Source organism: Ailuropoda melanoleuca, chromosome 7 (assembly GCF_002007445.2).
Source record: "Ailuropoda melanoleuca isolate Jingjing chromosome 7, ASM200744v2, whole genome shotgun sequence".
NCBI classification, from domain to species: Eukaryota; Metazoa; Chordata; class Mammalia; order Carnivora; family Ursidae; genus Ailuropoda; species Ailuropoda melanoleuca.
Genome location: NC_048224.1, coordinates 11,131,507 through 11,154,122, shown reverse-complemented (window position 1 = coordinate 11,154,122; position 22,616 = coordinate 11,131,507). Strand labels below are relative to the sequence as shown.

At 38.7% G+C, this 22,616-nt stretch overlaps 1 protein-coding gene across 4 annotated transcripts in view; it reads right to left on the bottom strand.

Annotated features, from left to right (window-relative positions):
* ADAMTSL1 (ADAMTS like 1) overlaps positions 1–22,616 on the bottom strand; it is an 861,688-nt gene that overhangs the window by 619,393 nt on the left and 219,679 nt on the right. For all 4 annotated transcript variants that reach the window (XM_019801253.2, XM_034663958.1, XM_034663959.1 and 1 more), the window contains exon 2: positions 6,875–6,994. In XM_019801253.2, coding sequence (XP_019656812.2) covers positions 6,875–6,994 — 120 coding nt within the window. The remainder of the gene's footprint in view (positions 1–6,874; positions 6,995–22,616) is intronic.

Here is a 22,616-nt window from a genome sequence, read left to right as displayed (position 1 = left end):
TTTTCTGAGGAGCAATTTAAATCAGAGTCCCTAGTTAGTTTATGCTTATTAGGAAAGTTCCAAAGCAAAGCAGCAAGGAATCAGCTCTTCACATTTATAACTTTTACTGAAGATATTCGATATTCATTTCAAAGTACTCTGGCTTACTTCAGGATAACTGGAAGTGGAGACTATCTCAGGAATTTGAATGCTTGTTTAAAGGAACAATGTTGGAGGGGATTAGGAAGAATTTATTTAATACTGAAATTTCACCAGTACTGACAAAGTTTCTTTGGGTAGGATCTCACAGTGTGAAACCTGAAAATGTACTCAGAGTCCTCAAAGTCACACATGTTATTTATATGTTTCTAACTAATGTTAAATTTTTTTAACAGAATTTTATTTTGTATTTGAGAGGTTGTTTGGTCTTACAAATCTCCTTGCATGAGGGTTGGGATTTATAATGCTTCTCATTTTATTACTTCCAGTGTCTTTTAGATAATTAATCTTGATATCTATTTGTTGTTTGGAGTAAATGACAGAATCCTAGCAAATGGTGGTTATCTCGTAAACAACAGATAGGAACTGTATAAGCTGTAAGGAAGTTAGAAATTGAAAAAGAAAAAAAAAAATCTTTCCCCCCAAGGATAATGTTTTTTTTTTTTAGTTAATTCCAAAGGTCAAGTGTAAAGAAGTAGTCCTTCTCCTTAAATACTGAGATTCACCATCCTGACGTTATTTACTAGAGTTGCAGTTCATGAACTGATAGGAGGCCCCATGATCTTGTATTCTGTTGTCATACATTTGACTACCCCTTAATTATATTGTGAGGCAAAAATGTGAATGGTGTATATATTAAATCTTGGGCACTGAGCTTTGTCACGTTATGTTTCAATGATTTGCCAGTTCAACCACTGCTAAAAAAAAACCAGCATTCATTTTGTGCTGATTTTTGCCAGACATTATCCTGAAGGTTTTATTATGCATGTATTTAAAAATATTCCAATCATAAAAAGTGCAGGGAATAATAAACTTTTTTGCAACCACTAGCCATTTACACATATATAACCATGTTCTTTTCTGAAAAATAAAATATTATAGATACGGTTAAACTGTACCATGCACACGCTCCCAACTGGATCCCCTTCTTTTCTCCCTATGCAGAGAGTAACCAACATTACAAAGTTGGAGCAAATTTTTCCCACCCTTGTTTTTATACATAATCATTTTCTCTAAACATTATCTAATAAATATTTATGTGATACTAAAATTAATATAAATTGTATATTATAAAATAGTATCATTTTCCCCTCAACCTTATATTTTTGAGATTGATCCAATGCATATAGATCTAGTTATTTATTTTAACTGCTTCTATAGTGTTTTATTTTATGAATAACCACAGTAGTTCCTCCATTTACCTTCTAATGAATATTTAAGGTTTTCTTTCAATTTTGGGCTATAACATTCAATACTTCGTTGAACATCTGTGTAAGTGTTTCTTTAGGGTGGATTTCTAAAGTGAAATTGGTGGGATTTAAGATATGCATATACTCAACTTTATAGACATTGGAAAGCTCCTCTTTAAAGTGGCTCTACCAATTTTTATCCCAACAGCAATATAGGAGTGTTTCTTACTACCTTTCTACCTCACTGATATTGCCTTTGTCGGTTCTTTTAATTTTTTGCCAATATGATGGACATCAAATGCTGTATCTTTGTTGTTTTAATTTGTAAATCCCTGATGACTAGTAACATTGAAAATAGATCTTTAGTGAGTATTAACATGCCATTAATAAACTGTTCATCTTTGAGCTATTCACTGATATTCCATTTGGGTTTTACATCTTTTTCAGACTTTTGTTCTTACAGTTTTATTACAATTATAAGTGGTATCTTTCAAAAATTACATTTCCAATTGGTCATCACTACTGCAAAATGGAGCTATTATTGCCTATCTCAGGTTGTTCTGAGAAATTTGTGTAAACCCCCTAGGGTCAGGAGCTTGATGCATATTTGGCCTTCTCCGAGCTTCCTCTGCCTTCACAGAAATGTAGAAACAATGTAGAGTTTTAGTTTGGAATACCAAACAATAATCAGAAAATGTGAAGTTATATAAAATATTCATATGCTGAAGTTAAAGTATTTTTTTTTTCAATAGTTCATGACCGGTAGAGTCAGAATGCATTAGATAAGTCTTACAAACGCAGGCAAATAAAATATTTAAAACCCTCACAGGGTGACATATTATATATACTTTGTAGGGTGTTCTGATTTTTTCTCGGTGATATCATATTATATAACTTGAAGTAGCAAATGTACTAGAAACTGAATCTAGTCTTCCTGTCTCAGTATATTTTCCCAGAGGATAGCCAATTCGAATTATACCAATAAGTGTGCCACAAAAATCACAGATTGAATTGGAATGCATTTCCACTTTTAAAACACCTGGCTCCTTCAATATCATTGCACATTTCTTCTCTGTGTAAAATCAGTTAAGAAAAAATGCGGTGGTCACTAACCAACAAGGCTTTATGAAGATGTGTGTCACTTTGTGTGGTTTTGCAATTCAATGTTAATTCCCACTTCTCCTTATTCCACAAACACTGAGGGGGGACAGACAGATCAACTGCAGTTTTGGAAAAAGACAACTCTGTCCAGAGTGTGCGGAATTGGTGCAGGTGGGAAGATGCTAGTGAGAGATCAACAAAGTGAGTCATTGCTCACATTCAGTAACTTAAATGCTCTTGACACTTGGCCACTTCCTTATGCTTATGTCCACTAAATACTCAAAAAATAGTAGCCGACCTAGAAGTACAATTAAGCAAATTAAGTCATTATCTTCAGATGTTAGCAGTTAAATCCCACTGTTTCCTCTCCCTTGGCAGGTGGGGGAGGAGGTTGGTGAACACCTTGAGAACATATGGAAATGATTATATTCCATTTTATGTAAGTGTTTATGTGTTGGTTGAAATCATTTTTCAGTTCATAGAAATAATACTTGTCCCCACCAGTTCCCCCACCCCAACTGAGGAAGAAAAAATAATTTACTTTAAAGAAGAACCATTTTTAATTAATTGCATTTTTTTATTTCAGTTGAACTTCAGAGAATTACTGACTTGGCCTTAAAAACAAACTCCCTTTCCACACATGATTATTAAAAATATAGGCCTTTTTGAGGATCCCCTCCTGAAAGCTCACCTCTATTTTCCCAGTCATTAAAGGAACACTTTACCTTCAATTGAAATAACTCATGATTTATTTTATAATAAATTATTAAATAAGAAATGACTTAAATGACTTTCATTTTCTACGAAGGTACAAGAGTGGCTTAAATAGCTGCTTTGTGAACCACAAAGCTACAAACAGATGGGGTTTGCACTAAATTACATACTGAAGGAAATCTCATTCTATAGTGAATTTCATGTTAATTATCATCCTAATTTTGTAGCCGGTTGACAACCAAAGCCAACATGACCTGTTTCTCAACTATTCCAATAATGAATAACAGCCTTTGACAAACGTCTTATTTCTGCAAACAATGCAAACCACATACATGCAAGAGTTACAGACAAGGATTAGAAGTTTCCTTGCCCTGCTGTGGATTCTAGACAAATGGCTCCCTTACACTGCTTTTTGAAGTGTGGACAGTGGAATTAGCCCTCGGAGAGAAAGCTAGCTGGAAAGTTTTCCTAATGCAATGTAAAAGGCGATTTGTGCCAAAAGGCCCTAGTTGAGGAAGTATCACTTCAAGGTCAAAAATGACCAAAATAAGCTCTTAGGTAAAAGAGTTCCACAAATCAGTTAAGTCACGCTGTTCTGGTTTTCAAAAATTATTTGAAAGAATAAAGAAAGGGCAAGAGAGAAGAAAATTTAAAGACTTAAAATGAGGATAGCAATAATTTTACCCAACAGTGTGACAAGGTTTTTCTTACACTTAATGCCACTTCTGTCCAAAATGTTATACAGATTTGGGATAAATTTGTTACTTCCACAACTATAAATTTTCAATCCCCCTGCATTCATACTCTTTATTATAAACCTATATAGTGGCTTGGAAGATAATCCCAAATGTTCTTTCATCACCTCATTAAAAACTGAAGTCATTGATGGCATTTTAATAAGAATACTTTGCATTTAGAAGGATTTTCGCTTCTTTTTTTTTGAGACTTTATTTATTAGTTATTTTAGAGAAAGAGCAGGAGGAGGGGAGAAGCAGATTCACGCTAAGCACAGAGTCCGACGCAGGGCTTGATCCCAGGACTCTGAGATCATGACCTGAGCCGAAGTTGAGAGTTAGACGATCAACTGACTGAGCCACCCAGGCACCCCGGATTTTCACATTTATAAGGCCCTTTTCATACATAGCCTGTGATGGAATTCTCACCACTCTCACCATGCTTTCAATATAAAAATGCTAGCAACAGGGTAACAGAGAAGAGTCACGATGGGTTTTCTCCATCAACACTTAACACAATTGAGTGTTCATCATATGCAAGTGAGGGGGGGGTGCTAGAGAGGAGAGAGTGAACATGGATCCCAATCTCAAGGAAAAGAGCTGATAATCCACTAGCAGCAGTGAAATATGAGTGTGACTGTCACTGGGCTACTAAGGAGAACTTACTTGTAAGCAGATAGAATTGGACAGATTATGGCTCAACCACTTTTCCTCTCACCCCCTTGCCTTTGTGAAGTGGTTTTTGTGACCTATATCAGGAAGTTGTCTCATTGATGGTTTCTCCCATTCTGCCGCATAGCCTCCTCACAACGTCGTGGAAACTCACGTATTGGGGCCGCAAAAGGAGTTTCAGTGTTCAGGCTATTGATACAAGCCACAGTTCATGTTTGAACTCTTCCCCTTAACAAACACAGAGACTGTGGTGATTCACCTTTTAATGTCTATTTAGAACATAAAGTTACACTTTAAAAGTTTTATATCCTGTAAACCAAAGAAGTCCTCGGATAGAGAGACATACCTTCCAAAGAAATTGTTAGAATTTCACAAATTTATTAGGAAACTGGATTAGCTTCTGGTATTCAGGAAGCTTTGATCTTTTCTCTTCCCTCCCATTTTCTTGTACAACCCCAGTTCTGACTTTTTGTGCTGGTCAGTAATTCCTCTTTCAGGTTAAACGCTTCCACCCTTTCAATTACTTATGACCTCAGTGGGTTTGAGAAAACTCTGCAGCATGAACAGTTTTCATTATGATGTAAATCAATGTAATAGTATGTAACAATATTGTTCATGACACCCCTCAATGCTTGCCAAGTGACAAAAATTGTTTTTAGTGGCACCACTATGACAATTCCATTATGTTTATAATTAGTCCGTATTATTCAATTTCCTTTAGAGTGAAAATTATGTAATAATTAGACTTGCTTATGAGGTGTGCGTATGGTATCCACGGAGCAGTACTTACCAGGGCTTTTTATAAACCAAATCCAAAGTGAGCTAACATATTTCAGATTCGGCATAACATCAAATGGGACAAAATCAAAATATAATTACAAGATAACGTTCTGAGAAAGAAGTCATAAAACTTAGGTGGCAATGTGTGTGTAACACAGTAGATCACTCAAAAAGGCCTTGAGCAAACAAAAGTTTAAAAAACAGGCTCTGCATTTTCTGAGTTTAGTGAGAAATATATATATATATATATATATATATATATATGAACCATATGGAAATTAATTATAGTACCCTTGGGAACATTTACCACTGTTCCTGCCCATTCTGGGGCACAAGTTTGAGAAGAATGTGAACCTCTGTCACAGAGAAGATGGAAATGACAGAAATAGTAAGTGATGGCTGTGAGTGGCCACCAAGAAAACTGATTTATTCAGTATCTAGAAGGGAAGTTTATGAGATAAATGTGCCCAAAACACCCTCTTGAGAGAGGCTGTAGGAGGCAGGGTAGAGGAGGTAGAAAGAAAACCACTTGTGTGTTTGCTTTGGACATGTTCTAAGTCATTCTTTCTTTTTTTTTTATTTGTCAGAGAGAGAGAGAGAGAGAGAGTGAACGAGCACAAGCAGGGGGAGTGGCAGAGGGAGAAGCAGGCTCCCTGCTGAGCAAGGAGCCCAATGTGGGATTTGATCCCAGGACCCTGGGATCATGACCTGAGCTGAAGGCAGATGCTCAACCAACTGAGCCCCCCAGGCGCCCCTGTAAGTCATTATTTTCTGAGTGCACAAGAAATCCACTGGGCTCCTCTAATTCCAGTGTGAGCGCTTCCGAGCACAATGTCACCACCATGAAGAGACACACTTAAAACTTTCAGACGTTATCTGTCCAATTCTCACAATAAAGTACAGATGACAAATTACGGCTTGATTTGCAAGTAGAGAGGACCCTGACTCTTGACATCTCCAGTCAACTACGCTACTTGTTTTCATTTCAGAGCTCATGTTGGAGACTTCCAATTTTTTGTTTTTTTTTTTTTCAAAACCACCACCAGAGAAACAAACTTTCATAAAATAAATATGACTAACACTTTGAAGTAAAAATATCCACAAAGAAATCGGTGTGGGAAGATGGTGGAATTTCCATTGACTCATGAAACAATTTACATATAAATCTCCTTTTTTCTTCTTCACCCATTTAAATTATTACCATTTCTTGTTCAGACTCGCTGGCAAACATCAGTGATTTTAATGTGAATCCTTCACATGCTGCCCCAAACCAACTTTATCACTCAAGTAAAAGCAGCTAGCCAGACCCAGGAAACGGTAGAAAGGTGCCCCACGCAGTCTGTCCGCTGCTATCACTTTGCTTCCCTCTCGCCATGGATATGAACAAATACCATTCAAACCTCTTCACTAAAACCAACCACGATCTCAAGTCAGAATTGGCGACTGAACTTCAGTGTTACCAAGAATAAAGAAAAGAGACACTACCGGATCTTCGGTTTTGTGACTATTCAAGAGGTCAGACAGGAAATCTTCATGAAGGCTCTCTCTCCGAATGAGCGTAAATTCTCTCAGGAAAACAGCTCCTTGGCTTTGGTCTCCGCATACCTAGGGAGATAAGATAGCCAATTAAGCCTTCAGACAGAGCCTGGAGGGAGGGGACACTGAGGAATTAATGTCTCTGAGTTGAAGAAACTTCTTGGATGCATTTCAAGTCCGATTAGAGCAATCAAAAACAACGCACGCAAATACATATTAATGCGAGAGCCACTAGCATATTCTGGCATGTGGCTCCTTGGATGGATGCCAGGAAAGTCTACTGCTAAGTTGGCACCTCTTAATTGACTGGTATGATGCTGGATTCAGACATTTTAAGTTATCTTTGAGTCCAGGTCAAGCCTAGATTCATTCTATTGGGTTATCCCTATGTATGCACCACCCAGGTATCCTGCACCCACAGGGATCAATCCCTATTTCCATGGATCTGAGCATCTAGGTGGATCCTGATGTCCTGTTAAATATCTACCAGACAAGGAGAAGCTGGCCTGAGCCCATTACTGACTTCCTGAGTTATTCAAGTACTTTCGAACCAGATGCACTTCAGCTACTCAGGAGGGAGGTATTGGAGAACTTTTATCTAGAGCTTATCACATACCAGGTTCTTCACACATGTTATCTTGCACCAGCCCCAGGAGGTGTCTGTTATTAGCCACACTTTACAAATTAGGAACTGGAGGCAACAGGGTTTCAGGAATTTGGCAAGTTAGTAAGTGCTGAAATGAGGACTCAAATACAGGTCTGACTCTCAAACCCCTTTCTTATCATTATCACATTGTGCTACTGAGCTACTCAAACCACCGGAGGAGACACATTGTTGAGGAACTCCCATAAATGCAAGGGGCAGTGGATTCACCCAAGCTTCCCACTATGTCTCCGAACCTTAGTTTACGCACTGTAAGACAGAATAGTATCAGCACAATTGGGTTGCTGAGAAGACAGGAGATAATACATGTAAATACGTAGTACACTCACTGACCTAGAGGAAGCATTCAACAAATAATAGCCATAGTTATTATCGAAAGCACATTCTGCTCAAGGAAAAATTAAAAATTTTTAGCTTTTAACATACATGAAATTCTTTGACCATGTTTATAATGTCTGCAATGGATATTATAAATGAGTATTGTATTATCTTCATGTTAGTTTAACATTTAATTTTTATACATTTTCAATTGTATACCTTTTTATGGTATCGGTAATAGCACCAGGAATATGTGGGTGTTCATATTATTAATTTATGCATTCTTCAATGTCTGTAATAATTCCTAATAAATTCAAATAATTTTAATTCCTAAACCCTTTGGAAAGGAATAGAATTTTCTGTAATGTATATGTAAATGGCTTCTGTTATACAGCACAGTCAGTATCATTGGGGTGGGCAGAATCTTGGGCCCCTTTACGCCCCAGTATCCTATCTCTGAATATACTGCTTAATGTGGCAAAGGGACTTTGCAGATGTAATTAAGTTTACTTATTAGTTGACTTCAAAATAGGGTTAATATCCAGGATTATCCAAGTGGCCCAGTGTAATCATAGGAGGCCCAGTGTAATCATAGGAGGCCTTAAAAACAGAACATTCTTGGGCTGAGGGCAGGAGAGAAAGTCAAAAAGATTCAAAGTGTGACAAAGACTTGACCTGCCATTTTTGGCTTGAAGATCAAGGGTGGGGGGGCACACGGGAAGCACGAGAGGAAAATATGTTCTGCCAACAATGGAGAGCTTGGAAAAGGACCTTTGCCCTAGAGGAGAACTACATCTTTGGCCAATACTTTGATTTTAGCCCAGTGAGACTCTGACTGGAGAATCTAGCCATGCCTGCCAGACTTCTGACCTACAGAAATTGTGAGATAATACTTATATATTGTTTTCAGCCATTAAATCTGTGGTAACTTGTTATGGCAGCAATAGAAAATTGATACAATCATCAAGAGGCAGGGTCGAGGAGAGGTTATCTTGTTTCTTTGCCCACACCGTAAGAATTAGCCAGTACTGAAGAAGCAGAGGTAGAATTGCAGGCTAATTCTTAGAAATGTATGCTTCTGGGTAACCCAACTTATTCCCATTACATTTAAAATTAAATTTCTCATTTCTTCTTCCATCAGGGTCAATCATTCCGTGAGTCTGTAGTTACATACACTTCAAAACCTGCCTTGACCCTGTAACTTCCCCGATTAGAAGCTTTCAGGGATTCTCCACTTCCTGTTGGGAGCGTTCCAAATTCATCGCCCCGTGCTCAGGACTGCTCACAGCTCTGCAAGTTCCAGATAAAGAACAGCCATATTTATGCAGCTTTTTCTCAAAAAGATCAGAACCTGAGTTTAAACTGACCTAGAATTGATGTGTCTTCATGCCACTGTTTGAGAAAGGACTAAATGTATGCTGATCCTTTCTAAAGTTCACATTTCATTAATCATTTCTCCAACAATCCTAGGCTATTTTGAATTCTAAGTCCGTTATTCAAAATGGTGGCCACCTTGTCATGCAATGTCATAGTCTTCAAAAGCTAAAGTCTGAAGAGACTAAGCAACTTATGTGCATTTTCTTTGGGAGAAATTTTGTGCCTATGAAAAACATTTTTCTTTTGTTAAACTGATAAAAGAAAGAGACAAAATGACTCAAATATGCCCCAAAAGAGAAGGTGAGATGCCAAATATAAAGACTGAATATGCAATGCTACAAAAAAGGAAGGATGATCAACAAACACTTAGTCCATTTGGTTTATGCTTTAATTCTCAATCATAGCTGTGTATTTGTTTTAGAAACCATTTCTGCCTGCTTGTATTTCCTAAGAATGTTGACATTTATAAAACTCAAAATTCTTACCAAGATGCTCAGCTTCCCCAATACTTTTATATGATACTAAGGCAGAAGGTCTTAATTAAAGTTTAATTTAATATTGAGAATATATAAGAACATACAAGTTAGATGAATGTAATTATAACCACTTTCTCCCTATAGATATCATGTGCATATATGTTTCTAATTTAATTTCTATTCATGAACACTATTACTAATTAGGCAATTTAAAGTACCCAAATTAATTTGATCATTATTAAGTTAGTTTTGAATATCTGTATCTATCAAACCATGGATAATAATTATTATATTCTGTGTGTTTTAGAAATACTGTTACAATGAAGGAGATCTATAAATATATAAACATACATAAATATGTAAATCTTAGACTTCTATTTTAAACTGATTTTCAAAATGATTATTTATCTGTAGTTTCATTTGCAAATATCTTCTCCCAGTCTGTGGGTTGTCTCTTTGTTCTGATGACTATTTCCTTTGCTCTGCAGAAGCTTTTTATCTTGATGAAGTCCCAAAAGTTCATTTTTTTCTTCTGTGTCTCTTGCCTTTGGAGATGTGTCATGAAAGAAGTTGCTGTGGCTGATGTCAAAGAGATTACAGCTTATGTTCTCCTCTGATTTTTTTTAAATTTTATTATTTTTTAATAATAATTTTGTATTATGTTAGTCACCATACATTACATCCTTAGTTTTTGATGAAGTGTTCCATGATTCATTATTTGAATATAACACCCAGTGCTCCATGCAACATGTGCCCTCCTTAATACCCATCACCAGCTTATCCCAATCCCCCACCCCTCCTCCCCTCTGAAGCCCTCAGTTTGTTTCCCATAGTCCATAGTCTCTCATGGTTCATTCCAACTTCTGTTTACCCCCCCTTTCATTCTTCCCTTCCTTCTCCTACCGATCTTCCTGCTATTTTTTATGTTCCATAAATGAGTGAAACCATATGATAATTGTCTTTCTCTGCTTGACTTATTTCACTTAGCATAATCTCCTCCAGTCCCGTCCATGTTGCTACAAATGTTGGGTAATCGTTCTTTCTGATGGCTGAGTAATATTCCGTTGTATATATGGACCACATCTTCTTAATCCATTCGTCTGTTGAAAAGCATCTCAGCTCCTTCCACAATTTAGCTATTGTGGACAATGCTGCTATGAACATTGGGGTGCATATGGCCCTTCTCTTCACTATGTCTATATCTTTGGGGTAAATACCCAGTAGTGCAATTGCTGGATCATAGGGTAGCTCTATTTTTAACTTATTGAGGGACCTCCACACTGTTTTCCAAAGTGACTGTACCAACTTGCATTCCCACCAACAGTGTAAGAGGGATCCCCTTTCTCCACATCCTCTCCAACATTTGTTGTTTCTTGCCTTGTCCATTTTTGCCGTTCTAAATGGCATAAGGTGGTATCTCAATGTGGTTTTCTTTTGAATTTCCCTGATGGCTAATGATTTTGAACATTTTTTTCATGTGTCTGTTAGCCATTTGTAGGTCTTCATTGGAAAAGTGTCTGTTCATATCTTCTGCCCATTTTTTTTATTTGATTATTTTTTTCTCGTGTATTGAGTTTGAGAAGTTCTTTATAGATCTTGGATACCAGTCTTTTATCTGTAGTGTCATTTGCAAATAACAAACTGAGGGTTTCAGAGGGGAGGGGGTGGGGGATTGGGATAAGCTGGTGACGGGTATTAAGGAAGGCACGTATTGCATGGAACACTGGGTGTTATATGCAAACAATGAATCACGGAATGCTACATCAAAAACTAATGATGACTAATGGTGACTAACATAACATAATAAAAAACTAAACAAACGAACAAATAAACAAACAAAAGAAAAAAGAAAAAAATGATTACTTAAATCCAAAGTAGTATCTTTTACTCATTTGGTTTTTTGTTTGTTTGTTTGTTTCAGTCATTCATTTTTACACACATTTACTCAAGTACTATCAAGTGCCAGGAGCTTTATTAAAGGACGTATTTCTTCCTTTCAGGGCACTATCCTTCTAGTGAGTACGCGGATGTGACAGAGTCTACTAGATGCTCACCAAAAGCTACCATCTTTTCACATCTTTTCACCAACACCGGTACACCCAAAGACATTTTCTAGCCTCCCTTGCAGGGAAGGTGGCCAAGACTGAGTTTTAGCTGGTAGAAGTGATTGGTGATACACGAGGCCTGTCGTAAAAATCTCCCACGTTCCTTCCTCCGTGCTCTGTTGCCCTCAGGTCTGTCTGGAATGGAGACAGCCTAGGGACATCTTGATGTCAATTGTTAAAGGTGTCAGAGGTTCCATTAGCCTGGCTCCCTGAATGACTGTAGGCAGGAAGGCCGTCCCACAACCTGTTCGCTTACCTCATATTGTAACATGATCAAGAAGTAACAGTCTACTGGGTTGGAAGGTGCCCATGTTAGAGACTATTTGTTACTATGGCTAACCTGCTGTAATTAATACAATAAAAATATTCTAGATAAGCGCAGGATGCCAGGAGAATACTCAGCAATGGTGATTACCTCTCCCAAGAAAGATTAGAAAAGACTTTAAAGTGGGGTTAAAGGAAGAGTGGGGATTTACTAGCCCGACAAGGGGAATGGGAGTGGGGAAGGGATGATTATTATTCCAGAAAGGGGGAAGAGCCTGGGGAAAGGCATTAAGGCTTGAGATACCTTGTTTGTATTTTATGTAATCTAGCATGGCAGGAGTGTATGGGTACACGAGAGCATGGGATAAGGACAGAATTTTTATACTGCTCAGGGGCCAGATTATGAATCATGCTTACAGAAGCAGCCAGTATTGCTTGGGCTCATGAGTTTGGAAGTGATTCTGGCAGCTTTGAGGAGGTAAGCCTGGAGATGAGGTGACCAGTTTGCGATCACTACAATTACTCTGATGAGAACTCATCAGGACAAGAGGGGCTGGAAGAAAAGGAAGGGACCAGAAAATTTGGTGGCCAGCTGGATGCAAGTGATAAGTCTCAGGTTATGTCTATATTTTCTGCCTGGATTTGAGCAAAAGAGCAGAGTGGACAGTAGCCCTTACAACAAATAGGAAATACAGCAGAAGGAGCAATTATGTGAGTTAGATGAGGAGTTTGGTTCCAGAGACATGGAGCCTGAGGGACCTTCGGCAAAGGAAACTGAGCTTTGTGCACTGGAAGGACGCTGGTCTGGAGATATGTAAGTGTTGGCATCATATGGGGAGTAGATGACACTTTGGCATGAATGAGCTTGCCAAGGGAAAGTATGGCGAATGGGAAGGTATGAGAGCTGAAATAAGAACCATCTGGGGAGAACCGATACTTAGCCTGCAACATGGATCTATCTCTGTTGGCCTCGTTCTACCAACCAAAAATATTAACAAGGCCATCCAAATATACTGCATTTCATCATTTTTAGGCATTCTTCTATTGGTTCTCCATGAAAAGACACTCATGATAACATTACATTCAGCTTATTACAATTAATTTCTTAAGAACAGCCTATGGTTCTTTGGGCTATCAATCCCTAACCCCTGAATTCAACTAAATGTTAACTGAAACTTGAAAGTTTCCAGGATAACTCACATTTTGAAAATTCTGTTTCCCATGATTAGATCAGGTTTCCCGATTTTTGGTTTGGAAAATAAGGTTACTTTTCACCTGATATGTCAAAACTCCCCTTGCAGTTGTAAGGTAGTTAGCATATTATTTAAAAAATGCAGGAAAACTAGTGCCCCATTATGTTTTAGATGCAGTGGTGTTAGTTTTGCAGTTAGAAAACAGAAATGTGAGAAGTGGAGGAATTTTACGCGTGGCCAGTGGCGATGTTAGGATTAGGAATCAGAGACAGTGACTCTAAAAAAACTCAAGTCTCTGCTGGATTCATTTTTTTTTTAATTTTATTATTATTATATTATGTTAATCACCATACAGTACATCCCCAGATTCCGATGTAAAGTTTGATGCTTCATTAGTTGCGTATAACACCCAGTGCACCATGCAATACGTGCCCTCCTTACTACCCATCACCAGTCTATCCCCTTCCCCCCACCCCCTCCCCTCTGAAGTCTTCAGTTTGTTTCTCATAGTCCATAGTCTCTCATGTTTCATTCCCCCTTCTGATTACCCCCCTTTTCTTTATCCCTTTCTTCCCCTACCGATCATCCTAGTTCTTATGTTCCATAGATGAGAGAAATCATATGATAATTGTCTTTCTCTGCTTGACTTATTTCACTTAGCATTATCTCCTCCAGTGCCGTCCATGTTGCAGCAAATGTTGAGAATTCGTTCTTTCTGATAGCTGAGTAATATTCCATTGTATATATGGACCACAGCTTCTTAATCCAGTCATCTGTTGAAGGGCATCTCGGCTCCTTCCATGATTTGGCTATTGTGGACAATGCAGCTATGAACATTGGGGTGCATATGGCCCTTCTCTTCACTACGTCTGTATCTTTGGGGTAAATACCCAGTAGTGCAATGGCTGGGTCATAGGGTAGTTCAATTTTTAACTTTTTTTGCTGGATTCAAATCTGGTTATTCACCCACAGGAACAGGGCAAGAAACAGTAATCATGACTGAGTCACCTATCTGTTTCTACCGCATTTCTAGACTCCTGAGGAGTGCTTCTCGAAGAGCACAAAGACAGCATGTGCTAGAATTTGTATCCTGTGATGTAGATTGTTTCTCCAATTCCAGTCTCATTTCCTGCCTCAAACATTGACTCCTCTTTCTGATCGTTGGCACACCAGAGTACTCCTTAGAGAACCCAGGAATGTAGAAATACCAGCTCCCAGAATAGAGTCTCATTAGATCCAGGAAGGCATGGAAGCAATTTATTGTTGTGGTTTATGTTCTCTCGTTCTCTCGAATGGGGCTGAGCGATCAAACATAAAGAGATTTTAGGGAGAGACAGAGGTAAATACAGGAAACAAGGGGGTCTTTCAAGTAACTCTCTATTCTCTAACCCCTGAGAGTGAAAAGGAGGTAAAGGTAGTTTAAAAGGAAAAACCAAAGTCACTGAGTAATAACAAAAGGTTTTGCATTTGGCTTTACGATACAATCAGAAACTCACACTACGTCTGCATGTACTTTTGTCTCCTACTTCCCACTCACTCCCATCATAACCTGGCACCAAGCATTCCCCTGCTTGACCTGACTCTCCGTGGCTCCAGAGAATTCTGGTTAGTATTCTGACTCACAGTTGTCGGCTCACAATGAACATGATGGGTGGAAGAAAATATAAGAATACCCCTCCTCAGAATGTCCTACTTCTTACGAGTTTGCTCTATGGGTTCTGACTAGAATTTGGAATGTTAAAACACAGAGCAACTGGTTCACATTTTGGAATCTCCGCCATCATTAAGGAAGAGTCCAAATTTCTATAGAAATTGCAATGCTGATGATAGGAATGGATTATGGCCAGAGCTTTGAAGCAGCTATAATGTTCTTAGAACTCTGGGAGAGGCATCCATTGACATCCAGGCTGGGAGAGAGGGATGTAGAAAAAATAGAAGTTTAAACATACAAAGATGCCCTCAAATTATCAGTTTATTGTTGTTCTTTCCTCATTTAGTTTTTCTGTGAAAACTGAAATGTAGTCAAGTTCATGCCCCATGGGTCGGATTTAGATTTCAATGCTACTTAAAAAGTATAGCACTGAAAACCACACTGTTACTTTTTTTTTTCTACCAAAAGGATTTTGTAACCTCTATTTATGCCCATATTTTGGTTCATGGTTCACTAAGAAGCAAGATAGTGAAGTTGTGAAGTCTCAACAGATTAGAATAATCATCTAAACAACTTAGATAACTGGCTCCTGTATTGTTGGAATACATACCTATATTTAAATGCTAATGGATAGTGAAATGATTGGTGCCAGGGTTGTGAGTTCTTGGCACAAGGGGGACATTCAATGCTTATTGAATTAATAACTGAATAGGAAGTTTTCTTGGATGCCCCAAAATCTCTAGCTCTAGTTCTGAGAATCCCTACCAAGTAAGAGGAGGAAATAAGAATTTATATGGACTCAAAGAGCCCAAAGGTAGCTTTGCCTCTCAATATCAATACCATCTTATCCTCAAAATCAAAGTGACTCAGAGACCAAGGGAACGAAGAGAAAATCTGTTCCCAATATAAAAGTATGAGTAACTTCTGGTTTGAAGGAAAACGAACCAAAGGATGAATACCCTATCACTAGCCCTTAAAATATTGATATACTAAGCCAAAAATGAGAATAGTCAAACGAAATTTGGGGACTAAATATAGGAAGAAGTAGATTCTATATAAAAATAAATATAGATGTTTCTAACTTTATTAAAGGTCCTGACATTTGGTAACAAAGTGAGTTTGCCTGACATTAGTAAATTCCGTTTGGCAATAAACAAGAGTCCCTGATTTGGAAAAGGAAATTAATCATTTTACAGCCTATTCCTGTTAGGGCTATTCTAATGGACCCGAATACAATGAAAAAAAAAATCCAGTCTACTTTCAGTGGCTCCCCTTCCATTAATCCCTAGAACTTCATTCATGGTAGGAATATTCGAATATAGTAAGATGAGGAAATGAGTAAAGCGTAATTTGAATGTAAAAGAAAAAATTACGGGCATATAATCTTAGTAAGGAAAATTCCTCATTATAATGCAGAAAAAGTATTTCAGAGACTTCTGAGAATATGCACCAAAATAATGGTATTTACAAACGTCTCCAAATTCATAGTCACCAGTCAGAAGAGGCTCAATCAGCTTATGCTAAGATCAGCCCCTGTGTGTGCACATGCTTACCGGTGAGAGTGGGGAGACAGTGTCACTGCATAAACTGCTTTCATTGCTGTGAGAGCCCACTTAGAAAATCATCCACTTATCTCCAAAAGTACTGTTGGGTGTTTTGCTAGGGAGTGAATCAGTCTCCTTAGATGGACACTTTGTGATGCCAACATACCTAGCCATACCTACAGCCACGGCAGGCTTGTCTGTGAAAATAAAAAGGTTCTTGAAGTGGCTTCAGGTGTCCTCAGCTAATGGTTGCCAACTATGTGAGTTGATTAACAGTATTATACTCCCCCGAGGAAAGGCTAAATATGATCCCCAAGAAGATCGGTGGGGGGAGTTAATAAAAACATTCTTATAACCATATTTAAGCCACTGACATTTATATACCTGGTGTTTGGACCTTAAAAACATTTCAGTATTCTGTTTGTTCTTTTACTGACTTTAATTACCATTTCTAAGGATTGTAAAGATAATTGCTAAACAGTTAAAGCAGAAAGAAGTGAGATGGAACATACTGGTCCAAAGTGTTCAGCTGGGCCTCATAATTCCTGGTACAGATGTTCATGCTTAGTTCAGTCTGATTTAGGGTAACAGCTATAATATGGTTTGAGGCAAGGTGACCAGATGTAGCTGAATTTAAAGATCTGTCCCAGAATGTCAATGAAAAGAAACTCCATTACCCTAGCAAAATAACCTTTACGCTGTGGGGTAGGGGTGAGTAATGCTTCAAAAGATCCACTTTATCTTTAAGGTGGATAGATAGCTACCTTGACAAGGCAAGGAGTCATTAAAACAACAACAAAATAAGAAATGAACAAAAATATACAGAGAAATTTACCCTCACAGAAAAATGTGTAAAAAAAAAAAAAGGCAGCAAAAGGAATTCTATCAAAGGGTATGCATGCACTGTGTATAACTGACCTACAGGTAAGCTGTGGCACTTCCATAACTGATTATAACCATGAGCGCCGAAAAGAAAGTGCTAGAAAGAATTTTGGAGACCGTCTTCACCAGCCTCTTATCTTTTCAGACGAGGGGAAAGATCCATTGCCTTCTTAGGCATCAGGTAGAGAAAACATGTGGGTTTTGAGACATAGCCCTTGACATACATAAGACGGCCAAACAGCCAAATAAGTCAAAGAAGGCAGCAACTTTACCAAAATATGTAGTGAATTCTCTTCTTCCTTATCTTCCTCAAACATTTTAAGACACATCATACCCCATTCCTACCCAGAGGGGAGCGGAAGACAATTTCCAAAGTTAGGATACTCGACTTGAGAAAGCTGATTTCAGCTGTGATTCAGATCTACGCCTAGACAGTGAAAGAACATACGAAACAGAAAAGGCAGAATTCCCTGTGCTCTGCTCCTAAGTAGAAGAGCAGATTACTGTCACATCTTCTAAAGACAAGGAGAGACAGATGTGGTCTTCAAATTGTCCCTGTGAGCTTAGGTGTATGCTTTAAATGTTACATGTAAAATGAAACACTCATTAATGCAAAAATTAAGGGAGTTGAGCAGTTAGAGGAGAATTTTAAGATGAAAAAAAAAAAGGAAGGACATAAAGGTGTCTACATACACACTGCAGTAGTAGAAATCAATCTTCTTTAATTGTATACTTGGCAATGTTTATTTAGATCAACATTGTTACCCAGGCTTTTCTAAAGTTGCTTAGCTCAAAGGTGTTGAAAGTCACGGTACCTCCCATATTCTGAATCAAAATGAAGATTGATTAGGGCAGAAATTCTTTCTTCGCCCTTGCTTAGGTTACATTAACTCCTTTGGCAGCCATAAAGATGTGCCACTCAGATCTCCTGCTGCAGAGAGCTTAATCGACAGACGGCCAGATGTACTCTCATCTATCTCCTTGTTGCCCAAGGGCTGAGCTCCCAGCCCTGGCCTGAGCGCAGCACATTCCAAAGCAGCTCTATGTGGAGGTCCTCTGACAGGTGACTTCTGCTCTAGAACTTCCAACTGGCTGGCCAAACCCTCCTCAGCACTGCCCTGGGGTCTGAGACTCTTCCTATCCAACCTTTCTGTTTTCTCTCTTTCTTCCACTGGGGACAGCTGAGTTGCAGTCATCTGGCCTTTTCTGCCTCCCTCATCTTTTCCCCCATGAATCCTCTTGCATTCTTAATCCTGTTTTGGCACCTGTTTCTGGATTTCAACTAACACAGCTTCTCTTCTTCTGACCCAAGTGCTATGGGACTGGAACTAATGTTTCCAATTCACCATCCCCATCTACAGCAAAAACGCCACCCTGTCTCCATGATGCCAAAGAAATGGTGAGAACACTATTAGGGTTTCTTTTCACTCTCTCTGCATAGAAGTCTCAGTTAATTCTCTACAGTACTGGGAAACAATGATCAAAATTGGTGGGAACAGCTCTGATTTTGCCTCCTGGATCCTCACCCAGACAGCCTATACCCAGCTCCAGGCTCACCCCATTCTAGCATGCTTCTTTGTCCTACTACTGAAATGTAAGATAGTATGTCCAATACTCACTGTATTCAGTTGGCCCAATGGCTTGAATTACACACAAAAGTAAGTACACACAAAAGGTGATAAGTTAAAGCATTTCCTGGGCAAATCAGCTTTTATTGTTTCATGAACTCTAGAAGCTTCTCTATCCCTGGCTAGAAGTCTTATCAACATGTGCCAATATTTCAGAGAAAAAAAATAGGATAGTATAGACCTATGTAGATTTACTCCCCTTTTAAAGAAATATTCAAGCACAGTTCTATGGATAATGCTTTAATAGTAGCAGTAGTGTAACTCAGATACATGTGAGTTCACCACACCCTCCCCACCCTGCACATGCATACCCCATGGCCCGGTCTCTAAGAAATGTAAACACACAAAAAAATGGGAGAAATGTATATCAGTATTTAAATTGTATATGTACCTTAAAGAATTTCAAATATTTACTCAGTATCTCAAGAAAATGACCAAGAAATGGGGAGGCTTACACTTAACGCATAGCAAGCGTTCTTTAAATGTCCACTCTTCCCTCCTCACCCTTATCTGTCATTCTCAATGTACTTCACACAGATGGCAGCTGGTTCTTAAAAACTCTTGTCTCTCAACTCCCAAGTTATTTCTGAAATTCGGCCCATGTATTCCTTGGGGAAAGAGAAGTGGAGTGCTGAATATATTTGTCATATAAATGTATTATTACTTTGTCATATAGTAATAATAGTTTGTTCCTACTAAGGAAGCATAATCTTTGTAAGGAAATGAAAGTACTTAGTAGGCATATATGTGTGTGATGTGTATGTATAAATGTGTATACGTGCATGTGTGTTGCAAAAATCTCAATAGGACCCGAAAATTGGAGACCCAGACACCTGACAGATGATGGGTCTTATTCGCATGGGGTATGGAGGAGCCTTTTAGAAGAGAATTCATTTCAGCTTGGTCTGGACTCAGAGCCTTGGATACTAAAGAAAAAAAGAACAATTCTACACCCAACATAGTGATTATTATGACTCAGATTTCATCAGAGCAGGAAGCCTTTGAGTAAAAATCAAAAAGGTGCGGCACTGAAAACCAAGCATGAAAGCTAACAGAGCATGGAAGCCTGCTTTCCCATTTGACAGGTGGGAGCTCTGGCTCCTCCAGACTTAGAGCATCAGTGGCATGGACCGGCAAGAATGCCCAGCAAGGACAGGGACTAGACTAGGGGAGACCACAGCACCTGCACAAGGGATAAGGACAGCCAGGAGAAAAGGGGGGGTTTGGGCAGGAAGTGGATCAGCTGTGACCACTACAGGCAGTTACATGGTGCTTCCACTCAGCTTCTTAGGCACAGAAGCCTTGACAGTGAATATCCCCATAAGGGCTGGAACAGGAAAGGAAAGAAAATGGCGGCCTTTGCATCGTGGTAAACAGTGCTTGTTCACAGGTACCACTCACGGAAGCAGCCCAAAAGGACAAGGGCTTGCAAGGATCTTAAAGGTCTACAGTGAAAGGTAGGACAAAATTAAGTCATGTTCGTCATTTAAGCTAATGATAATGTGAATCTTGTATAAATCATTCACTGGAATAGCTTTGGGATCACCAATTATATGCCCCCCCATACACACACACACACACACACACTACCTTTGTTCTTGACCATGAAATTATTATTATATGTGTTGCCAAAGCAAGCACTTGACCATGAAATTATTAAAAATAACTTTTTACCACCAATTTTCACAATCCACATTTGGGTTTATACTAAAAGAAAAATCAATAGAAAGCCAGCAATCAAATACTTTCTCTTATTTTCTATTCTATGAAAAATGAGCTCAGTGGAGCCAGGTCATGTTCAATTGGGTCTAGTTCTTGATATGGGTGTCCATTTTCAATACTTATCAAGTGGTACCTATTTTCCAGAATGGTCCCAATTGAACCATGCCTCCTAGAATTAATGAACATGTATAGTGTCTCCACCCCCACCCCCTGCCCCCTACATACATCCTAATTCTGGGATGGTTTTGTGACTTGCTTTAACCAATAGAGTAAGGTAGAAGTGGCATCATGACAGTTTAGGGTCAAAGAATGTTGAGGCCTAACAGCTTTCACTTTGTATTTTGGGGAGTTCTGGGTCACCAGATATGAAGTCCAGGCACCAGCTAAGGAGGCTATGTGAAGTGACCAAATGAAGAGGGTTGCATGGAATAGGAAAAATCCTAAGACTATGTGGAGAGACACAGATATTCCAATGTCCTAGTTGAGCCCAGCCTTCTTGTCCCTTCTTCTACTTGTCCCTACTAAGGTACAAGATATATGACTAAACCATCCTGGACGTTCTAGTCTAAGTAAGCTTCCAGATGAGTGCAATCCCAGCTGATGTCACATGGAGTAGAAGAAACATCCAGTCGAGCCATGAAATTGTTAACCCATGAAATTATGGGAGGTAATACTCACATAGTTATTAAATTAAACCACTAAGTTTGTGGTTAATTTATTACATAGCAACAGGTAACTGAAATACCACAGTAGCACATGTTGGAGGGGGAAAGGAGAAATTTATCTTCAGAGCCCATGTTTGCTTTCAGAAGCATGGTGGGGCAGTTTTCCTTCTAGATTGTCCATATCCGATGAAAAGTGGAATCTTAAGACTGTCAAAGGAATTGACCTACAGTTGACATTCCAGGAAAAAATAAGGATCTTTCAGTAGGGCCCTCTGATTTTGTGGCCCATCCTACAAATTTCAAGATTGCATGCTGCTAGAAATTTCTTGTACGCTTCATTAATTTTATGTTTAGAGTTGATATTGCCATATCATGGACATTATTGTTATTAACATCATCTTCTTCAATATAAGTGGCTGTAGCTCCTGTAAATACTAGGTCTTTGGAAAAAGTTTCAGTGTAATACACTTCTGGTCTCCTGTTCACTGTGTTATTCCACAGATAATTTTGATAACTGTGAAATGACATAAAATGATTACTTCTTGGTATAATGCCAAATATAGGGACTCCATTCTTCATATTTTAAAGATTTTATTTATTTATTTGAGGGAGAGAGAGGGAGAGCAGGGGAGGGGTAGAGGGAGAGGGACAAGCAGACTCCCTGCTGAGTGTGGAGCAGTACCCTATTGGAGGACACTGAGATCATGACCTGAGCTGAAGTCAGATGCTTAATGGACTGAGCCACCCAGGTGCCCTCTATTCTTCATTTTGTATTTTGAAAGTCCCCAAGGACACCGCCCTTCCACACACCTTTTGGCAGGTAATAATTTGAAAGAATTATCTGGGTCTTTGCTCCTCATCCATTCTTCCCTGCATTTTACCAAGTACTTTTCTGCCTCAAAATGTCACCATGCATCTGTAAGCCCCAGGAATCAGAACCACTTTCTCTCTATATATGCTGAGCTCTATAAATAGCTGAGTAATAAAGCAATGAAGGCATTTTGTTCATCAATGTTTAATTTTAGAAATTTTAGAGTTAGAAAGAGGCTTAAAAATCATTCAATCTAGTCTCTCTGGAGCCTGGAGAGAAGATGATTGACTTTCCCCAGAGCATATATTTGATGTGTCAAAGTCCAGGCTACAGAGTAGATTTCTGGATGCCAGTCCATGCTCTCTCCACCTCAGGGCTCCAGCGTCCATCT